This window comes from Aotus nancymaae, unplaced genomic scaffold (assembly GCF_030222135.1).
Source record: "Aotus nancymaae isolate 86718 unplaced genomic scaffold, 86718_ANA_hifiasm-v0.15.2.pri h1tg000040l, whole genome shotgun sequence".
NCBI lineage: Eukaryota > Metazoa > Chordata > Mammalia > Primates > Aotidae > Aotus > Aotus nancymaae.
In genome coordinates this window covers 46,232,151-46,256,183 of record NW_026988454.1, presented here as the reverse complement: position 1 = coordinate 46,256,183, position 24,033 = coordinate 46,232,151, and the positions used below count along the sequence as shown (strand labels likewise).

Sequence of the window (24,033 nt, the reverse complement as noted above, 5' to 3'; positions counted from 1 at the left end):
TATAGGTCAAGTAGATACAAAGAAAGACATGAAGAATTAATATTAGAACTATTACTACTACTATTTTCACAGTGCTTTCTATGTACCAGGCATGATTGTAAGCCCTTTTAATTTTTCATACCAATTATGACAATAACTCTATAAGGAAAATAATGCAATTATCCCCCACTTTACAGGTGAGTAACTGAGACCCCATCTCACACAACCAGTAAAGAGCAGGCAGCCTAACCACAAGGTCCATATTGCTAACCACCATACTGCACTATATTCTATTACATCTACCAACAGTGGGATAGTAAATTCTTTACAGTAGGATAGAATAACATTTGGATATTACAAGAAAGCACACACTATGAAAATTAATGTATGTTAATTCCCAGGAGCATTTCACTTCTTGAATTGCTTTTTATATAACTTTATAAAGGCCTATTGTTAAATCTTCTTCCAAAGAACACTACAGAAAATATTATTCCATAAAAGAAAGAAAACATACAGGGAAAAAAAAAGAAATTTACTCAGTATATCAATAAGAGGCCAAAATCAATGTTCTATAACTGCAAAACTGAGAAACGTATTTGCTACGCAAAAGAAAATTCTACTGAATGCAGTTTTTCCTAGTTTCCCACATATATCTTGCTGATATATCTGAAACTATAAACTAAAAATTAAAATTTAATGTGAAAACACATTTTGAGATAAAGGGCACACTACCCAAAGAACTATAATGGCACCACCTTTGTTATACCTTATTTGAACGATAGAGTCCAAACACAAAGCTCATCTATTAATACACAGTTTTTAAAAAATTAAAAATATACTACCATCAGAGAATTTTAACTTTAGAAAAATAATTGCTTTCTTTCCTAGGTACTGAATTATCACTGACCTCCCTCAAGTCTAAAGAAGTTACTTTGCTAATAGAAAAAAAGAAAAATCATGAAACAATGAAAATGAAAAATTTCCTTAATTCAGCTGCTTTTAAAGGTAACAATTTATAGGTAGGGAAGAAAATTATGTGTTTACATATGACCAAAAGACTGCAAAATTCATGAGTCCCTGTAGCCCTACCAACTATTCCTTATTTCCCATTTGAACATGGGCAATAAAATGTCAAGGAATATGAACTCAAGTGGAGAGATTTAAACTTCAGGCAAAGTAAAGTTGAAAAGCAATGATTAACAACAAAGAGCAAAACTTGGGTCTCAGGATAAATCATCCATTTCTAGGCCTCTTTTAAGGATTTATTATGACAAGAATCTAACCAAATACAACCCAGGGAAGGTCAAGTTGACTTCTGAGTAAACCAAATAAAATAGTCCCTAAAACACCTCTATTAAAGTAAGGAATGGGAGACATTATAATAATACAGAATCTGAATTCAGACAAAGTCCATGGCACAAAAATCTAATTGCCATAATTTACTTTGTCTATAATGTTACAGGAAGACAAATTACCTTTAAACATGCTTTCAAATATTAGCTAATTTTAAATACTTTTTAAAAGTATATAGGACAAATGCTTATTTGTTGTGGAATATAAAATATAATATCAAAAGTAAAATGTAGCACTTTACCTTAGACCAAAGATATGTGATTGTTCATAGCTGAATAAAGAACGAATCTTAGCTTCAGAATTCAAAATTATAAGTCTATCAATAATATCCTGAAAAAGAGAGACAATGTGAGACTGTATATAACTGAAATCATTTAAAGAAAATTAAGTCAACCAAAATTTATTTAGATTTGTGGCTCTCAACTTTGGCTTTACAAGGATATCACCTGGGAAAGTATAATAATAATAATAATAATATTAATGTTGATGCCTGGGTCCTAACCCTCAAAGATTCTGAATTAACTGTTCTGAGTGTGGCCTAGATTTACATTAGAACTGTAAAAGTTTCCAAACTGAATCTAGTGTTCAGAAAAAGTCGAAAAACACTGATTTTTGACCCTTTACTGGTGAGTACCTTATACGATTAGTTAAATAAAATTGCCAAAAATGTAAACTACTTTGAAAAACAAATATAAAACCACGAATTAGAAGGATGAACAATGGATCCAAATATTTTATCTAGTAACTATTTGAGATTTTCTTAATAGACATTATCTGGCTCATGTACATCAGGGGCTTCCAACCCTGGTTGAACATTAGAATCACTTAGGAAACTTAAAAAGATACACACATGCCCAGGCTCCACCCCTGGCCGACTAAATCATTACATCTCGGGGCGGGATTCTGGCATTAATACTCTTTTAAAAAGTTCGCTATGATGTTCCAGTGTGCAGCCAAGCCTTCAAAACTACTGATGCAAATACACACAGAACCTGATGATCGAGGTGTCAGCCGTTGTCCTAGCACTGACAATTTCAGCCAACCACACAATTTTGAAAATATTTCAAAGGCTCTCTTGGCTGGGTGAGGTGGCTCACACCTGTAATCCCAGCACCTTTGGGAGGACAAGGCAGGCGGATCACGAGGTCAGCAGTTCAAGACCAGCCTGGCCAACATGGTGAAACCCCGTCTCTACATGGTGGGCGCCTGTAATCCCAGCTACTCGGGAGGTTGAGGCAGAAGAATTGCTTGAACCAGGAGGTGGAGGTTGCAGTGAACCAAGATTGCACCACTGCACTCCAGTCTGGGAGACAGAGCAAGATTCCGTCTTGAAAAAACAAGCAAACAAAAAGGCTTTCTTTCTAAACTGCCCTGCTTCTACATGTATCTTTGGGTTCAGGCCTAAGAAATTTATTCATAGACAAACATTTATGTCTCTCATTCCTCATTTTTCTGACCAAGAAACTTGCTACTCTCCAGTGAGTTTAAATTCAGAATATGTCTATTACCAATAGGGCCAAAGAAGAAAAGTTTTGCTAAGGAGTAAAGTCACATATTTATTGAGGAATCTGTGGTTTCTGATACAAAGACTATTTCATCAAATAAAAAAAAAGAGGCAAGGGAATGAATTTGTAAAAAAAGGAAATAATGGATATTTCAAAATCACATTTGAAAAATACGAATCAAATACTGATCAATACTAATACAACAACTGGATTGTGGGTAAAGATACCTAGTAAAAATTTGTACCCAACATATAAGAATGCATTACCATTCTATAGATTATTTTGTAGAAATGTGTAAATAATAGTAGCATAAGCATTTAACTTGGTAAATATTAATAAACTACCCAGCAATGATGAATAAAAAGACTATTATTTTAAAATGATCTGTTGCTGTTATCTACTGCTTTGCTGGGCACTCCTTGCTTCAAACATTACAATAGAATGTGAGCTCAACAACTCATATTTTACATTCCCAGCTACACAGTCACGCTCATTAATTGCACCACGACTCTTCCCATCTTCTCTAGCCTCTCCACTTCTTCCTGAATTAGCTACATGACAGAGCCACACAGCTTGCCATGACTTTTTCAAGCATCTGAATACTATTAAATAAATAGTCTGTCCTGACATAATGATGAAACTTGTTTACTACCTACCTGTTCTACAAATAGGTAAATGTTTTATTACTTAATAATTATAGTAATTTTAAAGAAATGACCTATTATCACTACTGTTAACTGCACTTAATCTTCATAGAACAATTTAGAATTGGTTAGGTATCATTAACCTACCTGTACCTGAGGTGAGAGAGGTTGCCAATTAGCTCTATGGATAGTAGTTTCTAAAAGTATTACAATAAGTATTTCTTCATTAGCAGGGAATTCATATAGGTGACTGAAATTTGTACAGCTATCTGAACATAAGGCAGAGCTCAAACTATTTGAGAGCCAGTGATATCTTGTAACTGAGATTCTAGTTCTGAATCAAGTACTAGGTACTGTTAGAATAAAAATGATAGACTGTATTATCAACAAGCTAATGGAAGAGTAGATTGCAGTAATCTATCAATGAGAATGCATTTTCAAAGAACAAGTGTTATGGTAAATAATTTTTTCAAAGAAGAAGATTACACTGATGTATCACCACTTAAGGAAGAAAACAAAACTCCTGGGAAGCCTTATGGAGAGCTTCAGTTTCTAAGCACCATAACATATGTCAATTAGGGAATCAACTTCCTAAATCAAGAAGCAGCTTCCCAGCAACAAACTAGTGCAAGAAGACCTGGGACTTACAAAAAGTAGACAGAAATTCTGTATCTTTTTAAAAGATATTATCCAGCTTGAGAATACTTTCAATAACCTACTAGGTCAGACTGAGGCCATACTGGAAAAACAAAAAGGAGTATCAATTCTATATAAACATGTGTTGAGTGCCTACTGTTTACAACTGTCCCTAAAACCATGTTGAGGCTATGCGACTGACTCCTTTTATTGAAGAAATAGGCAAGTTAAGGGTGAGGATAGGTCAACTGTTAATGTCCTGTACTTCCACTTCTAAAAGTAGCTTATCATATTAATAAAACTAAGCTAATCAAATTCGTTCCTTGGGATTTTTCAACATGGAAAAGTAGAGGAAAAGGCCGCTCTCCTATTTGGGGTTATAGAGAGTTAAAATGTGACCCCTCACACACACACACACACACACACACACACACAAAAAAAAAAAAAAAAAAAAAAAAAGATATGTCCAGGTCCTAATCCCCAGAACCTATAAATGTCACCCTATTCAGAAAGCACCACTGCAGAGGTTAAGAGTCTTGAGGTATGTATGAGTTCCTAGACATACCTGATACTGGGTAATTTATTAAAGAAAAAAAGAGGTTTAATTAACTCACAGTTCAACATGGCTGGGGAGGCCTCAGGAAACTTACATTCATGGCAGAAGGGGAAGCAAAAGCATCATTCTTCACATGACAGCAGGAAGGAGAAGTGCAGAGCAAAGTGGGAAAAGGCTCCTTATAAAACCATCAGATCTCATGAGAACTCACTCACTATCATGAGAACAGCATGGAGGAAATCACCCCCATGATTCAGTTACCTCCTGTCAGGCCCCTCCCATGACACATGGGATTATGGAAACTATAATTCAAGATGAGATTTGGGTGAAAACACAGCCAAACCATATCATTCTGGATTACCAAAGTAGACCCTTAATCCAAGACAAGAGTCCTTATAAAAGAAAAATAGAGGGAGATTTAAGATTAAGATTTAAGATTTAGCCATGTAAGACAGAGGCAGAAATTGGATTTAGGCAGCAACAAGACATGAAATACCTGGAAAAAAACAGAAACTAAAGAACCAAAGGATTCTTCCCTGGAGCCTTGGGAGGAAGCATGGCCCTGTTGGCACCCTGTTTTCAAACTTCTGACCTTCAGAATTGGGAAAGAATAAAATGTTGTGCTTTAAAGCTACCCAGTTTGTGGTAATATGTAATGACAGCCCTAGGAAACTAATAAAAGGGGAGAGGGTAAAGATATCACTATAGAATAACAGACAGCCCTCCTATGGAATGGAGGACTATGGAGTCCTCTGCTATACAGAGTACCATTTAGAGAAGAAGAAGATAATTATAGGAAACATTTATATATCACTTACTACCTGCCAGGCAGTGATCTAAATGCATTTAGTCTTCACAACAACCCTGAGATGGAATATTACTGTCCTTCTTAAAAAAAAAAAAAAAACCACTTCATTGAGGTATAATTAACATGAATAAGCTGTACGAATAACATACAAACTTGATGAGTTTGAAGATATATATACACCTATGAAATCATAACCATAATCTATGCCATAAGCCAATCCATCACCTCCCTAAGTTCCTCCTGCCTTATTTATTATTTTGTGTCTATAAGAGATAAAAACATTTAGCACAAGATCTGCCTCCTTAGCAAATTTTTAAGTACATAATACAGTATTGCTAACTATCGGCACTATGTTGTATAGTAGATCTTTAGGATTTAATCATCTTGTATAAATAAAACTTCATACCCTTTGACTAACACTTGCCTGTTTCCCCCTTTCCCACTCCTAGCCACTACCATTCCACCCTCTACTGTCTACTGTAAGGGACACCCAGAGAAAAAGTAGCAATCAGAATAGTCCCACTCCTGTTGAGCTATGGCATTGACTAATTAATCATAGCGTTCCTAGAAGTGAAACTGATAGGAAGCCTACTGCATTCCTACTTCATTAATATAAGCAGAAAACTTCTTGGTTGAACAGAAGACTAATTTGAATTACAAAAACAGAGAAGCACAGCCCTTCAATCAATTTCCAGACTTCAGCCAGTTTATAGACCCAGAACCCCTTGAGTGAAGGGGAGACCAGGTCCCTTTGAGAAAGGATCTCACTACATTACTAACAGTTTATGCTGTGAATCTTTCTCCTACCCTTCCCCAAAGAGATCTGCAGCCTTTTACCCAGGGCAACTGTGCAGTGGGGAAAGGGAAATGATAAGACAACTGAGGGACTACTAGACACTGGCTCTGAGCTGATGTTGATTCCAGGGGACCCAAAATGTCATTGTGGTCCTCCAGTTAAAGTAGTGGCTTATGGCCATAAGGTAATTTAGCTCAGGTCTGACTTACTGTGTATACAGTAGACTCCCAGACTCATCCTGTGGTCATTTCCCCAGGGCCAGAATGCACAGTTGGCATAAACATACTTAGTAGCTGGCAGAACCCCCACATTGGCTCCCTGCATGGTAGGATGAGGGCCATTATGGTGAGAAAAACCAAATAGAAGCCATTAGAGCTGCCTCTACCTAGAAAAATACTAAATCAAAATAATATTGCATCCCTGGAGAAACCACAAAGATTACTGCCACCATCAAGGACTTAAAAGAAGCAGGGTGGTGATTCCTAACACATCCCCATTCAACAGTCCCATTTGGCCTGTAGATCTTGAAGAATGCTACTGGATTATCCTAAGCTTAACCAAGTGGTGATTCCAACTGCAGTTACTGTACCAGATATGGTTTCATTGCTTCAGTAAATTAACACATCTCCTGGTACGTGGTATGCAGCCATTGACTTGGCAAATGCCTTTATTCCATTCCTGTCCATAAGGCCCACCAGAAGCAATTTGCCTTCAGCTGGCAAGGCCAGCAATATACCTTTACTGTCCTACTTCAGGGGCATACCAACTCTCCGGCTTTATGTCATAATCTTATCCAGAGAGAACTTGATCCCCTTCTGCTTTTGGAAGGTATCACACTAGTCCATTACATTGATGACATTATGCTCACTGAATCCAGTGAGCAAGAAGTAGCAAACACACTGGACTTATTGTTGAAACATTTGCGTGCCAGAGAATGGGAAATAAATCCGACTAAAATTCAGAAATCTTCTACCTCAGTACATTTCCAGGGGTCCAATGGTACAGGAACTGTTGAGATATTCCTTCTAAGGTGAAGAATAAGTTGCTGCATTTGGCCCCTCCTACAACCAAGAAAGAGGAACAACACCCAGTGGGCCTATTTGGATTTTAGAGGCAACACATTCCTCATTTGGGTGTGTTACTCCAGCCCATTAAGTGACCTGAAAGGCTGCCAGTTTTGAGTCTGGTCTAGAATAGGAGAAGGCTCTGCAACAGGTCCAGGCTGCTGCACAAGCTGCTCTGCCACTTGGGCCATATGACCCAGCAGATCCAATGATGCTTGAGGTGTCAGTGGCAGATAGGGATGCCATCTGGAGCCTTTGGCAGACCCCTGTAGGCAAATCACAGCAGAGGCCTCTAGATTTTGGAGCAAGACCCTGCCATCTTCTGCAGATAACTACTCTACTTTTGAGAGACAGCTCTTGGTCTGTTACTGGGCTTTAGCAGAAAGTGAACGTATAACCGTGGGTTCAAGTTGACAAGAGGTGGACTTCTGATAGTTAATAGTGAGTGTCTTGACTTGACTGAAGGATGCAACGTATCCTCCTAGGTGTGTCCGTGAGGGTATCACCAAAAGAAATTAACAGTTGAATCAGTGGGCCGGAGAAGGCAGACCCACCCTTAATCTGGTAGACACAATCTAATCAGCTAGCCTTGAATATAAAGCAGGCAGAAAAACATGAAAAGTCAAGACTGGCTTAGCCTCCCAGCCTACATCTTTCTTCCAGGCTGGATGCTTCCTGTCCTCAAACATAAGAATCCAAGTTCTTGAGTTTGAGACTTGAACTGACTCTACTTGCTCCTCAAGCTTGCAGACAGCCTACTGTGGGAACTTGAGATTGTGTAAGTTAATACTTAATAAATTCCTCTTCTTATATATATACCTATCCTATTAGTTCTATCCCTCTAGGGAATCCTGACTAATACACTAGGTAAATAACCAAAGGAATTATAAACCATTCAACCAAAAAGACACATGCATATAGATGTTCACTGCAGCACTATTCACAACAGCAAAGACATGGAATCAACCTAAATGCCCATCAAAGACAGATTGAATAAAGAAAATGTGGAACATATATACCATAGAATACTATGCAGCATTAAAAAAGAACAAGATCATGTCTTTCAATGGGAACATGGATGGAGCTGGAGACAATCTAATGCACAAACAAAGTCAAACATTGCATGTTCTCACACATAAGTGAGAGCTAAATGATGAGAAGTCATGAACACAAAGAGAGAAACAGCAGACATTGGGGCCTACTAGAGGGTAGGGGATGGAGGAGGGAGAGGAGTAGAAAAGATAACTATTAGGTAGTAGGCTTAGTACCTGGGTGATTAATAATCTGTACAGCAAATCCCTATAACGTGAGTTTACCTATATAACAATCCTACACTTATACTACCGAAGCTAAAATAAGAGTTATTAAAAAAAATACAAAAAGAAACAAGATCAAAGTGTTAGGGAGGCGAAATCTAGCAGATGGTAATTTATTGCCTATAGAGAGGGAAAAATCAATAATGATTTCCAGGTTTCTGGTTCATTAAGTTGTGTGGTAATAGTACCAGACACTGAGAAAAACAAGAAACAGAATTGATTTGGGAAAGAGAAAACATTACATTCAGCTGTAGACACAGTAAGACTAAGATGCCTGTGACTGTTCCAGATGCCCATTGTCTGGTAGGATTCTAAATATAAAACTGGCAGTCAAGTCATACAGGTCAAAGAGTTGTCAGTGTGTAACTGAAGCCATGGAATTGGATGAGATCATTCTGGAGGCCACAGGACAAACAAAGGAAGAGAAGTCCAAAGACAACTCAGCAGGAGAGACCAGAAAAGAATGAAGACAACAAGAAGTAAGTAATCCTGCAGCCATAAAAACAAAGAATTACAATAAGGAGTGGACAAACCATGTCAAATAATCTGAAGTGGTAAATTAAGTTAAAGGAGGTGGGGATGTGATACAATGTGGCTGTGTTCCCACCCAAATCTCACCTTGAATTGTAGTTCCCATAATCCCTACATGTGATGGTTAATACTGAGTGTCAACTTGATTGGATTGAAGAATGCAAAGTTTTGATCCTGGGTATGTCTGTGAGGGTGTTGCCAAAGGAGATTAACATTGGAGTCACTGGGCTGGGAAAGGCAGATGAAGCCTTAATCTGGGTAGGCACCATCTAATCAGCTGCTACATGTTTAAATGATGACAGAAAGCAGTGATCTTTCTACAGGGTTAAAATATAATGCCTTTGGGAGGAACACAGTAATATAACTGCAGTTAAGTTTCTTAAGACTAAATAGAAAACCAATTTTTCCATAAGTGGAAAGATATATTTGAATATGCCCTGCAGAGACACATGAAAACTTAAGAGAACAAACATCTAAGCTATCATTTTGGACTATATCATAAAACTAATTTGTACTTGTTTCCCATAACCAACTTCAATAAAACCAATCATATTAGAATAATTATTTTCACTGGACACATAACAATCTGCTAGATTGATATATGTCTAAGATAGCCTACTTTCTCTAAGGTACTCCCATTGTGGTGGAAAATATAGACACATAAATGACTAACTATAAAACTACAGGTATACCCTGTTTTATTGCATGTCACTTATTGTACTTTGCAGATAATATGCTTTTTTGCAAATTTAAGATGTGTAACAAGTCTACTGGTGTTATTTTTCTAACAGCATGTGTTTGTGTCTCTGGATCACATTTTGGTAATGCTCACAATATTGTAAACTTTTCGTAATTGTTCTGTTATGATAATCTGTGATTAGTAATCTTTGATGTTACTATAATTATTTTGGGGCACCATGAACTGTACCCATATAAGACAACAAATTTAATGGGTAAATATTGTTCTGATTGTTCCATCGACTGGTCATTCACCTATCTTTCTCTTTCTCCTTGGGCCTCATTACCTGAGACACAACAATATTAGATTTGGATAATTAGTAAATTTACAAAACCTCTAAGTGTTCAAGTAAAAGGAAAAGTTGAATGTCTCTCACTGTACATCAAAAGCTAAAAGTGACTAAGCTTAGTGAGGAAGGTATGTCAAAAGCTGGGCCCCTGGTAACAATTAGCCAAGTTGTGAATGCACAGAAAATGTTCTTTAAGGAAATTAAAAGTGTTACTCCAGGAAACACATGAATGATAACAAAATGAAACAACCTTATTGCTGATATGAAGAAAGCCTGAGTGATCTGAAGGAAAAAATCAAACCAATTACAGTATTCCCTTAAGCCAAACCCTAACCCAAAGAAGGCTCTGACTCTCTTTAATTTTACGAAGGCTGAGAGAAATGAGGAAGCTACAGAAGAGTTTGAAGTTAACAGAGGTTGGTTCATGAGATTCAAAGAGAGAAGCTGTTTTCAACAACATAAAAGTACAAGGTGAGGTGGCAAGTGCTGATGTAGAAGCTGCAAGTTATCCAGAAGACTGAGCTAAGATAATTGATGAAGTTAGCTACATTAAAAAGGTTTTTTTTCTTTTTTCTTTTTTTGAGATTGAGTCTTATTCCATAGCCCAGGTGGGAATGCAGCAGCATGATCTTGGCTCACTGCAATCTCCACCTCCCAAGTTCGAGTGATTCCCCTGCCTCAGCCTCCCGTGTTGCTGGGATTACAGGCACACGCCACCACGTCCAACTAATTTTTGTATTTTTAGTAAAGACAGGGTTTCACCATGTTGGCCAGGCTGCTCTCAAACTCCTGACCTCAGGTGATCCACCCGTCTTGGCCTCCCAAAGTGCTGGGATTACAAGTATCAACCATGACGTCCAGGCAAGAGATTTTCAATGCAAACAAAATGGTTTATATTGGAAGAAGATATCATCTAGACTTTCATAGCTAGGAAGGAGAAGTCAATGCCTGGATCCAAAGCTTCAAAAGATAAGCTACCGCTCTTGTTAAGAGCTAACACAAATGGTGACTTTAAGCAAAAGCCAATGCTCATTTACCATTCCAAAAATCCTGGAGCACTGAAAAATTATGCTAAATCTACTCTGTGTGTGCTATACAAATGGAAAAATACAGTAAATGACAGTACATCATCTGTCACTGCATGGGTTTACTGCATATTTTAAGCCTACCATTGAGAACTACTCCTCAATAAAAAGATTCCTTTCAGGCCAGGCACGGTGGCTCACGCCTGTAATCCCAGCACTTTGGGAGCCTGAGGTGGGCGGATCACAAGGTCAAGAGATCGAGACTATCCTGGCCAACCTGGTGAAACCCCGTCTCTACTAAAAATGCAAAAATTGGCCGGGCGTGGTGGCACGTGCCTGCAGTCCCAGCTACTCGGGAAGCTGAGGCGGAAGAATAGCTTGAATCCAAGAGGCAGAGGTTGCAGTGAGCCAAGATTGCGCTACTGCACTCCAGCCTGGTGACAGAGCAAGACTCCGTCTCAAAAAAAAAAAAAAAGATTCCTTTCAAAATACTACTGATGATCGACAATGAAACGGGTCACCCAAAGCTCTGATGGAGATGTTCAAGGAGATTAATATTGCTTTTGTGCCTGCTAACATAACATCCTTTCTGTAGCCCATAAATCAAGCAGTAATTTTGACTTTCAAATATTTAAGAAGTATATTTTGAAAGGCTATAGCTGCCATAAATAGTGATTCTGCTAACAGAACTGGGCAAAGTAAATTGAAAAACTTCTGGAAAAGATTTACCATTAAGATGCCACACCTGTGATTCATGAGAAGCGGTCAAATGATAACATTATTGGGAGTTTGGAAGAAGCTGATTCCAACGCTAATGGATGCCTAAAAGAACTTCAGTACTTCAGTAGAACAAGTAACTACAGATGTGGTGGAAATAAATAGCAAGAAAACTAGAATTAAAGGTGGAGCCTGAAGATGTGACGGAACTGCTGCCATCTTAAGATCAAACTCAAAAACTCAAACAGATGAGGAGTCGAGTTGTTTCTTACAGATGAGCAAAGATGGAATCCGCTCCTGGTGAAGATGCTGTGAACACTGTCGAAATAACAACAAACGACTTAAAATATTACATAAACTTAGTTGATAAGGCAGTGATTGGGTTGAGAGGATTGACTTCAATTCTGAAAGAAGTTCTACTGTGGGTAAAATGCTATCAAAAAGCATCAAATGCTTCAGAGAAATCTTTCATGAAAGGAGTCAATTGATGCAGTGAACTTCACTGTTCTCTTACTATCAGCAATTGCCAGTCATCCCAGTCCTCAACAACCAACACACTGATCAGTCAGCTGCCATCAACAATGAAGCAAGATTCTCCACCAGCAAAATAGATTACAACTCACTGAAGGCTAAGATGATCATTAGCATTTTTTAGCAATAACGTATTTCTAATTAAACAATAAACTTTTTTTTAGACATAATGCTATTGCACACTTTAGACTACAGTACAGTGTAAACATAACTTTTATATGGGAAAACAAAAAATTTATGTGACTTCCTTTATCGCAGTATTCATTTTATTGTGGTGGTATAGAATGGATCCCGCAATAATTCTGAGGTATATCTGTACTTAAGAAGTGCCAACATACAAGGAATCACAAAATACAATTGAAAAACATCACATTCTTTTCAAATACAATTGAAAAGAAGATAAGATAATCTAAGTTAATGTTAAAAGATACAACTACCTATCTTTGTATTTCATGTCATATAAGTTATTAAAAGCTTCCCAAAATAGATACAAGTTTTTAAAATCCAAGTATTTAGGGTTAACAGTTTTAAAGGTATTCAAAAGAGCAAAATTATGTTTATAAAAACAATATCACATAGGACGAAGTGAACAGAAAATGAAAAATAATTATTAATAATGAAATTTCAATATCAAGTAAGTCTTTACTAATCCTTATATGCATAAATACACATGTTTATGTGTGTTTAATTTATAAATGTACCCAAAGACAAGGAACTAAATATCCCTTAGTGCTTAAAACAACTTACTCATCTGTGAGTATTAGTACAACATAGGTCTCAAATGAAATAAATTTGTATATACTGCCCTCATGGGGCAATAATATGTAGTTCATTAAAATACAAGGAGAAAATATACTGGACTCCTTGGATATAATTTATTTCTAATTATCCTAGCCAACGAAGGAGCGTCACTGGTTTGACTAATAATGTAATGAGTCATCTAAAAATCATTCATACATATACTTCTATTTATGCTAAGTCTCTTTCCTGGTTGGAGTTAGCCTCATATTCTGACAGGTGTTGGGAGTGCTGGGGGATCTGGATCAAAGATTCCATGCACAGAAAACTCAAAAGTGGATGTAGTTCATGCATGATTAATCAAATCAGCCCTTAAATGCCATTACATAATGCTTCTTTTTTCTCTTTTTGGTCAAATTGCATTTTTACTACCAATCTCAAATAGTAGCATTTATAACACAGAAAGATTTAAGGAAAATGACTTACGATAACACAGGTTGGGACTTCACGAAGAGAATATTCTGCTTTATTAGGAAGCTCTTGATTGCTTACCAGCTCATAAATAGCAGGATAGGATAACAAGCTCACCAGTGCTAAAAAAGACTAGAGGGAAAGAAAAAAATCATTCAAATGATTCATTTTTGTCAACCACATCCATGGAGAGTCATTAATATACTTTCATATCTGTATGACTTTGAGGGCTAATTTTTAAATATACCTAATTCCCATAAATTTGAAATACGTACATATATGATAAGTACAAAACAGTTAACATGCATAGTGAAAATCTATAAGCTGACAATGCATGATATAACAAGCATTACACACATACATTAATTTGGAATATGCTTTAAAATATCACGTCTCTTAAAAGTTTGGTTCTGACAAAAAATTCAATAATCCACCTTTAACATTCTTTGCACTGTCATATCCAATATGTAAGAAAATGCAAGAGAATAATACTTAGGGGCTCTGGGGCAAAATAATAAATTCTATGTATTTTTGCCTTCCGACCACAAGGTTATCTTTTAACTACTTTCACTGAAAATCCCACTAACCTAAATATGATAGCTGATTTTTAAAAGCCATGGCTTTTCCTATCAAAGCTAGTTCATTTTTCTGGTGCAATTTTGCCAATCTTTCCATGAATTTTTTAAGCTCTTCACTCTCATTTCATCTTATTAAACGCCACTAGAATATTTTTCTCAGGCACATTCATTCTTTGGCTCCCCAGCTCAAAAGCATGCTGTGGTTGCCCATCACTAAACATCAGAATCTAAACTCCTTAGCATGACTTTCAAGGCACTTCACTAATTGACATGATTCTTCTCTTCACAGTCTCAAAAGCCTCATTTCCTAGTATTCCTCAGCACGAAGTCACCACTCCAGTCAATCAAATCTGGCTGTGGTTTCCTTCAACAGACTGCCACCTATACGTACTTTTTAAAATCCTAACACGCTTCTCCTGCCCTTCACTTACTCATTATCCCACTTGATACGCTTTCAAAATATGTCACATCTTTTCCGAAGACTTTCCAATTACCTCCATCCACATCTAGAAGCCCTATATTCTGTCAATACTCCTATCTTTTGCTTGCATTATATTAACTGTACTTACTTGCAACTATAAAGTTTTCTGCTTGACATTTTCTAAACATTTTCACTAGACTCAGAAACTTCGAGAACCAGACATACTGAGATATTTCACTAGAACCAGAAATTTGAAAATTGAGAAAATTAGAAAGAACACTTAATTCAATCTCATGTAATAGATGAAAAAAATTGAGGTCAGTGAGGTAGCTTAGCCAAAGACACACACTCAGAAAGGTGGTGGCAGAAATAATCTGTATTTTCTTATTTCCAGACTCAAGTTACTCATTAAAAATTATAATATAATCTTTAGAAACTATTCGACACCAACACCCTTGTTCCACATCCTTCTTTGAAGACCTGGAAAGTCAAGTCCATTTTATATCTCCTCCCTTATTACGCCAAAATGCCATGTTATTTAACAAATAACAGTAGCTACATAATGAATATATTTAATATACAGTGGTTTTTAATAAAGACTATTTCTGTTTAAAACATGAATTCACATTAAACTTTTAAAAATCATCTTTTTCCTATAATATTCCGTGAATTGACGAATGAATTTCTAATCAATTCAAGAAGAAAATAATCCATGATTAAAAGCTAATAACTATTTGAATAGTAATAAAGTTATCATAAAGAATAATATAATAGAGATCCAAGATGGCCGCTTAGGAGGAAGTCGGGATTGCAGCTCCAAGAGAAGGCGCAGAGGGTGAGTGGACGCCACATTTCCAGACGGATTTTTACTGCCCACAGACCAGGAGATTCACAGGAGGAGAAGCCCAATGGGTTGCCAGCGCCGCTGGTTTGAGTGGCGTGGCCGCTCAGCCTACGCCCTGGGGTGGGGGGCAGTGGCTTCTTATGCAGAGCGAGAGAGACAGAGTTCCCTCTGAGCCAGCAAGGGGAGCTGAAGCAGGGAGTCAAGCCAGGAGACCCCCGGGCAACGACGTGCCACGAATCTCAGAGCCGCTGCTTCGGCTGACGCAGCGGCACACAGGGCAGCGGATTTTAACTGCCCACAGACCAGGAGATTCACAGGCGGAGAAGCTCCACGGGTTCCCAGCGCCGCTGGTTGGACCAGAGCAGCTGTTCGGCCTGCACCGGGGGCAGGGAGCAGCGGCTCCTTGAGCAAAGTGAAGGAGACTGTGTCCCCTCTGGGCCAGCAAGGGGAGCTGAGGCAAGAAGGCAAGCCAAGAGATTCCTGGGCAAAGAGGGCCCCACTGGAAACACGGCTGAACCCGGGACGGTCCAGCTCTGTGGGGGAGGGGCGTCCTCCATCGGGAAACACCCTGCAGTTCCCAGGGCAATTTGCTATAACCAAGACAACCCACCACTACAGAGACTCCATCACTACAGGGGCGGGCCAGCATAGCGGAAGCAGTTCTAACTACACCCATATAAACAAGACTGCAGGGAAGCTCACACGGAAGCTGGGCGGAGCCCACAGCAGCTCAGTGAAGCCTCTGCAGGCTGAGTGTGACTAGACTGCCACCTTGTGGGAAGGGAAAACGACAACAACACAGCTGAAAATCATAAAGCCCTAATCCCCTGGGCCAGAACACCTGGGGGGAAGAAAAGGGGGTTTATGAGTTCTGCCACAGCAGACTTAAAATTACCAAAATCAGAAAGACAGCAACTACAAAGTCAATAGGTGGATAAATCCACAAAGATGGGAAGAAACCAGCGCAAAAAGGATGAAAACACCCAAAACCAGAACACCTCTCCTCGTACAAGGCAGCATAACTCCTCACCAACACGGGAACAAGACTGGATAGAGAATGAGTGTGATGAAATGACAGAATCAGCTTTCAGAAAATGGATAGTAAGAAACTTCTGTGAGCTAAAAGAACATGTTCTAACCCAATGAAAAGAAACTAAGAACCTTGAAAAAAGACTTGATGAAATGCTAACGAGAATGGACAACTTAGAGAGGAATATGAGTGAATTGATGGAGCTGAAAAACACAACACGAGAACTTCGCGAAGCATGCACAAGTTTCAACAGCAGAATTGACCAAGCAGAAGAAAGGATATCAGAAGTCGAAGATCAACTCAATGAAATAAAATGAGAAGGGAAGATTAGAGAAAACAAGGTAAAAAGGAATGAACAGAGTCAACAAGAAATATGGGACTACGTGAAAAGACCTAATCTACGTTTGATAGGTGTACCTGAATGTGACGAAGAGAATGCATCCAAGCTGGAAAATACTCTTCAGGATATTATCCAGGAAAACTTCCCCAACCTAGCAAGGCAGGCCAATATTCAAGTCCAGGAAATACAGAGAACACCACAAAGATATTCCTCTAGAAGAGCAACCCCAAGGCACATAATCATCAGATTCACCAGGGTTGAAATGAAGGAGAAAATACTAAGGGCAGCCAGAGAGAAAGGTCGGGTTACCCACAAAGGGAAACCCATCAGACTCACAGCGGATCTCTCAGCAGAAACCCTACAGGCCAGAAGAGAGTGGGGGCCGATATTCAACATCCTTAAAGAAAAGAACTTTCAACCCAGAATTTCATATCCAGCCAAACTAAGCTTCATAAGTGAAGGAAAAATAAAATCCTTTGTGAACAAGCAAGTACTCACAGATTTCATCACCACCAGACCAGCTTTACAAGAGCTCCCGAAGGAGACACTACACATAGAAAAAAACAACCAGCACCAGCCACTCCAAAAATGCACGAAATGGTAAAGAGCAGCAACACAATGAAGAATCTCCATCAACCAATGGGCAAAACAGCCAGCTAGCATCAAAATGACAGGATCAAACTCACACATAACAATATTAACCCTAAATGTAAACAGACTAAATGCCCCAATCAAAAGACACAGACTGGAAAATTGGATAAAGAGCCAAAACCCATCAGTGTGCTGTATCCAGGAAACCCATCTCGCATGCAAGGATACACAAAGGCTCAAAATAAAGGTATGGAGGAAGATTTACCAAGCAAATGGAGAGCAAAAAAAAGCAGGAGTTGCAATTCTCATCTCTGATAAAATAGACTTTAAAGCAACAAAGATCAAAAGAGACAAAGAAGGACATTACATAATGGTAAAAGGATCAATGCAACAAGAAGAGCTAATGATCCTAAATATATATGCACCTAATACAGGAGCACCCAGATACATAAGGCAAGTTCTTAAAGACTTGCAAAGAGACTTAGACTCCCACACATTGATAGTGGGAGACTTCAAAACACCACTGTCAATATTAGACAGATCAACGAGACAGAAAATTAATAAGGATATCCAGGACTTGAACTCAGACCTGGAACAAGCAAACCTAATAGACATTTACAGAACTCTCCAGCCCAAATCCACAGAATATACATTCTTCTCAGCACCACATCACACCTACTCTAAAATTGACCACATAATTGGAAGTAAATCACTCCTCAGCAAATGCAAAAGAACGGAAACCATAACAAACAGTCTCTCAGACCACATTGCAATCAAGTTAGAACTCAGAATTCAGAAGCCAACCCAGAACCGCTCAGCCTCATGGAAATTGAACAACTTTCTCCTGAATGTTGACTGGATAAACACTGAAATGAAGGCAGAAATAAAGATGTTCTTCGTAACCAACGAGAACGAAGACACCACATACCAGAATCTCTGGGACACATTTAAAGCAGTCTCTAGAGGAAAATATATAGCAATAAGTGCCCACATGAGAAGAAAGGAGAGAACTAAAATTGACACCCTATCATCAAAATTGAAAGAGCTAGAGGAGCAAGATCAAAAAAACTCTAAACCTAGCAGAAGACAAGAAATAACTAAGATCAAAGCAGAATTGAAGGAGATAGAGACACGAAAAACCCTTCAAAAAATCAATAAATCCAGGAGCTGGTTTTCTGAAAAGATCAACAAAATAGACAGACCACTAGCCAGATTAATAAAAAAGAAAAGAGAGAATAACCAAATAGATGCAATAAAAAATGACAAAGGGGATGTCACCACAGATGCCACAGAAATTCAAACCATCATCAGAGATTATTACAAACAACTCTATGCACATAAACTAGAAAACCTGGAAGAAATGGATAAATTCCTGGACAGTAGCCTCCTCCCATGCCTAAACCAGGAAGAAGTCGAAACCCTGAATAGACCAATAACAAGGTCTGAAGTCGAGGCAGCAATTAAGAGCCTACCACCCAAAAAAAGCCCAGGTCCAGATGGTTTCACTGCCAAATTCTACCAGACATACAAAGAGGAACTGGTACCATTCCTACTGAAACTATTCCAAATAATCCAAAAAGAGGGAATCCTTCCCAAATCATTTTATGAGACCAACATCATCCTAATAGCAAAACCAGGCAGAGACTCAACAAGAAAAGAAAACTACAGGCCAATATCCATGATGAACATAAATGCAAAAATCTTCAATAAAATACTGGCAAGTCGATTACAACAGCACATCAAAAAGCTTATCCACCATGATCAAGTAGGATTCATCCCGGGGATGCAAGGCTGGTTCAATATATGCAAGTCTATCAATGTAATTCACGACATAAACAGAACCAAAAACAAAAACCACATGATTATCTCAATTGATGCAGAGAAGGCCTTCGACAAAATTCAACAGCCCTTTATGCTAAAAACTCTCAATAAACTAGGTATCGACGGAACGTATCTCAAAATAATAAAAGCTTTTTATGACAAACCGACAGCCAATATCATACTGAATGGGCAAAAACTGGAAGCATTCCCTTTGAAATCTGGCACTAGACAAGGATGCCCTCTCTCACCACTCCTATTCAATACAGTACTGGAAGTTCTAGCCAGAGGAATCAGGCAAGAAAAAGAAATAAAGGGTATTCGATTAGGAAAGGAGGAAGTCAAATTGTCTCTATTTGCAGACGACATGATTGTTTATCTAGAAGACCCTATCACCTCAGCCCAAAATCTCCTGAAACTGATAAGCAACTTCAGCAAAGTCTCAGGATACAAAATCAATGTGCAAAAATCACAAGCATTCCTATACACCAATAACAGACTTAAAGAGAGCCAAATCAAGAACGAACTGCCATTCACAATTGCTACAAACAGAATAAAATACCTAGGAATACAACTAACAAGGAACGTAAAGGACCTCTTCAAGGAGAACTACAAATCACTGCTCAACGAAATAAGAGAGGACACAAACATATGGAGAAACATTCCATGTTCATGGTTAGGAAGAATTAATATCGTGAAAATGGCCATACTGCCCAAAGTAATTTACAGATTCAACACTATCCCCATCAAGCTACCAATGACCTTCCTCACGGAACTGGAAAAAACCACCTTAAACTTCATATGGAACCAAAAGAGAGCCCACATAGCCAAGTCAATTCTAAGCAAAAAGAACAAAGCGGGAGGCATCACACTACCGGACATCAAACTCTACTACAAGGCTACAGTAATCAAAACAGCATGGTACTGGTACCAAAACAGAGATATAGACCAATGGAACACAACAGAGGTGTCGGAGGTGACACAACATATCTACAACCACCCGATCTTTGACAAACCTGAAAAAAACAATCAATGGGGAAAGGATTCCCTGTTCAATAAGTGGTGTTGGGAAAACTGGCTAGCCATATGCAGAAAGCAGAAACTGGACCCCTTCCTGACACCTTACACTAAAATTGACTCTAGATGGATTAAAGACTTAAACATAAGACGTAACACCATAAAAACACTAGAAGGAAACCTAGGCAAAACCATTCAGGACATAGGCGTAGGCAAGGACTTTATGACCAAAACACCAAAAGCATTGGCAACAAAAGCCAAAATAGACAAATGGGACCTAATCAAACTCCACAGCTTCTGCACGGCAAAAGAAACAGTCAATAGAATGAATCGGCAACCAACAGAATGGGAAAAAATTTTTGCAGCCTACCCGTCTGACAAAGGGCTGATATCCAGAATTTACAATGAGCTAAAAAAGATTTACAAGAAAAAAACAAACAAGCCCATTCAAAAATGGGCGAAGGATATGAACAGATACTTTACAAAAGAAAACATACATGAGGCCAACAAACATATGAAAAAATGCTCATCATCACTGGTCATTAGAGAAATGCAAATCAAAACTACATTGAGATACCATCTCACGCCAGTTAGAATGGCGATCATTAAAAAATCTGGAGAAAACAGATGCTGGAGAGGATGTGGAGAAATAAGAACACTTTTACACTGTTGGTGGGAGTGTAAATTAGTTCAACCACTGTGGAAAATAGTGTGGCGATTCCTCAAGGACCTAGAAATAGAAATTCCATTTGACCCAGCAATCCCATTACTGGGCATATATCCAAAGGATTATAAATCGTTCTACTATAAGGACACATGCACACAAATGTTCATTGCAGCACAGTTTACAATAGCAAAGACCTGGAACCAGCCCAAATGCCCATCGATGATAGACTGGACAGGAAAAATGTGGCACATATACACCATGGAATATTATGCAGCCAGTAAAAACGAGGAGTTCACATCCTTCGTAGGGACATGGATGAACCTGGAAAACATCATTCTCAGCAAACTGACACAAGAACACAAAATCAACCACCACATGTTCTCACTCATAGGTGGGTGTTGAACAAGGAGAACACATGGACACAGGGAGGGGAGCACTATACACGGGGGTCTGTTGGGGGGAAGGGGGGGACAGCGGGGGGGTAGGGAGTTGGGGAGGGATAGCATGGGGAGAAATGCCAGATATAGGTGAAGGGGAGGGAGGCAGCAAATCATACTGCCACGTATGCACCTATGCAACAACCTTGCATGTTTTTCACATGTACCCCAAAACCTAAAATGCAATAAAAAAAAAAACAAAAAAAAGAATATAATAAATTAGTTGTCATTTAATAAATTCCTATGTAAAGAGAACACTGCATGAGAAGTATGCACTATAGAAAAGGAAGAAAAAAACTGTCAAGGAAGGAATGTTTGAGGAATATGTCTATTAATTATATATAAAATGAACTGCAGAAAAGCTGGAGGATGCATAGTCACCCAGGAAAATACTGTATAAACTTCTATAATCACCAGGTATTAACTAGAAAGATGATTAATAAAACAGATTTCATTATAGCATTATTTTTAATCCAATTTAGTTTATCCTAAGAATACCGATGAACCAAAACATACAAGCTAAAAATGCTCTATAATTTAAATATCCAAACAGGTTTTAATGTCCTTAACGTTAATCCAGCAATATTAGGATACTAACATAAATAAATCCTTTCATAATTTTATATTTAAAGAATCTTTTCTGCCACAATCATGAAAGATTACCAAAAACAGCCTTTAATAAATGTCTATTTTGATAGAAAAAAATATATATAATCTTTATAAATCACATGTCAATAGTATATTGTGCATTTTTTGATTATTTATACATGAATAATTCAATTGATTGATTATGAAACCTCTCTCCACCTAAGAAATAAAATGATGTGGACCACATATAATCAAGACAAGATGTGATATGCTACTCCAAGCAAATCAAGTATAACTTTAGGTAAAAAATAATTCAACAATTGTATTTAAACTAAAACAACCTGAACAGAATTTTAAAGAAACTTGAAAAAATTTCAGCAGCTTGTTTCTGAAATGAAATAAATTCACATTGGGCATCTTAAAAGATGTCAGCTCACTGCAAAATTGTGATGTATTAAGCATTTCAGGAACAAAAATATATACAATGTAATTATTGGTTCCTACAAAAATACATTATAAGATGTTGCTAATATCAGACATTAATTATTCTAAAATTTATAGTAGCACAAAACATAAATCTATGTCATCAATGTTTTGAATAGAAGAATGAAATTTTATGCAATAATAATAAAGCAACTAATGAAAAGTCAAAGTTTGATATATTTTTAAAACTAAAGCACAAATTAATTCCCCAAGTCAAAAAGTTTTCTTACAAATTAAAATCTTTCAGGTTGACAATAATCTTCTATTCACTGATTATTCACTAAAAATATGTTAGTGCCAGCTGCTTATCAGTAATTGTGTCAAATGCTAACAATAAAAATAAAAATAAAGGCATAGTCCCTGCCCTCAAGGACTCATAGTGTAGGGCAGGACAAATACACCATTAAATCACTTAAAATAGTGCCTAAATGTTCTGATGTTAATACAATATGGAGAGCAATGCGGGGATATAAGGAAGAGGACACTCTTCAGCAATGCAGGGAGAGGTGAGAGGTAAGTCTGTATACGTAGCAGGCAGGCAGTCAGGCAGAGATGTGCTACGTTATGAGTTCTATCTTTAGCATCTAGGGAAAGAAAAGTGCACAATGTTTTGAGAAAAGTAGTGGAAATCAAATTTTACATTTTAAATAGAATGCTCTAAAGAAAAATGGATTTGAGGGTAGACAATATAAGGGAATAAAGAAACAAATTAAAATTTGGAAGTTGTAAGACTGACAGAGATACATTATACCTATCAGAACAGAGATGTATTAAAAACATGTCATAGACAGAATAATCAGATAATTACTCAAAAGGATAGTGTTCACAGAATACATGTCTTAGGAGTAAAGGAAAGGTCAGTGAAGACTGTGTATATTCTATTCTTCAAAGTAATATGGACAAGGAGAGAAGGAAGACTGAATAGTGATAATAGTTTAACTGCTATCATTATATGAGCACTTACATTTGGCCAAATGCTATAGAATTTATATTTATATACATTATCTATTTTAATCCTTAATATGTACAACTGTAAGACAGGTATCATTTTAAAAGAACAGCTAGTATCTGAAACCAAGTCTCACTGACTCTAAAGCAGAGGTGTTCAATCTTTCGGCTTCCCTGGGCCACACTGGAAGCAGCAGCATTGTCTTGGGCCACACGTAAAATACAGTAACGATAGCTGATAAGCTAATAAAAGAAAAGTAAAAATTGCAAAAAATTCTCATAATGTTTTGTAGAGAGCCAGAGTAGCCCATCCCCTCTGGGGGGTCAACAGCGAGGCTGCTGTGAATTTTGGGTGAACTCCAAGAGAAGCGAAACCATAACAGGGGAATGTGTATGTCTCGGAGAAGAGCAGTCGGACCTAGCGAAAGATAACCAGCTTTCACTGACCCTGCCGCAAGATAGTTGTTAGCTGAGTTATGTTAACTGAAGTATGAGAATTACAACCACAGGCTGTTCTGGGTAACTGCACCCTCCCTCTGCTATGTGCTTTGTGAACACAGAAAATAAAGTACT

General features: G+C 37.9%; 1 protein-coding gene across 4 annotated transcripts in view; it reads right to left on the bottom strand.

Moving 5' to 3' along the window:
* TBC1D32 (TBC1 domain family member 32) overlaps window positions 1-24,033 on the bottom strand; it is a 244,467-nt gene that overhangs the window by 121,799 nt on the left and 98,635 nt on the right. For all 4 annotated transcript variants that reach the window (XR_010336622.1, XM_021666838.2, XM_064360747.1 and 1 more), the window contains 2 exons: window positions 13,714-13,830; window positions 1,574-1,662 (listed from right to left, as the gene is read on the bottom strand). Coding sequence is in view for 3 of the 4 variants with exons in the window: in XM_021666838.2 (XP_021522513.2) it covers window positions 1,574-1,662; window positions 13,714-13,830 (206 nt within the window). In the remaining variant the exon portion in view is untranslated. The remainder of the gene's footprint in view (window positions 1-1,573; window positions 1,663-13,713; window positions 13,831-24,033) is intronic.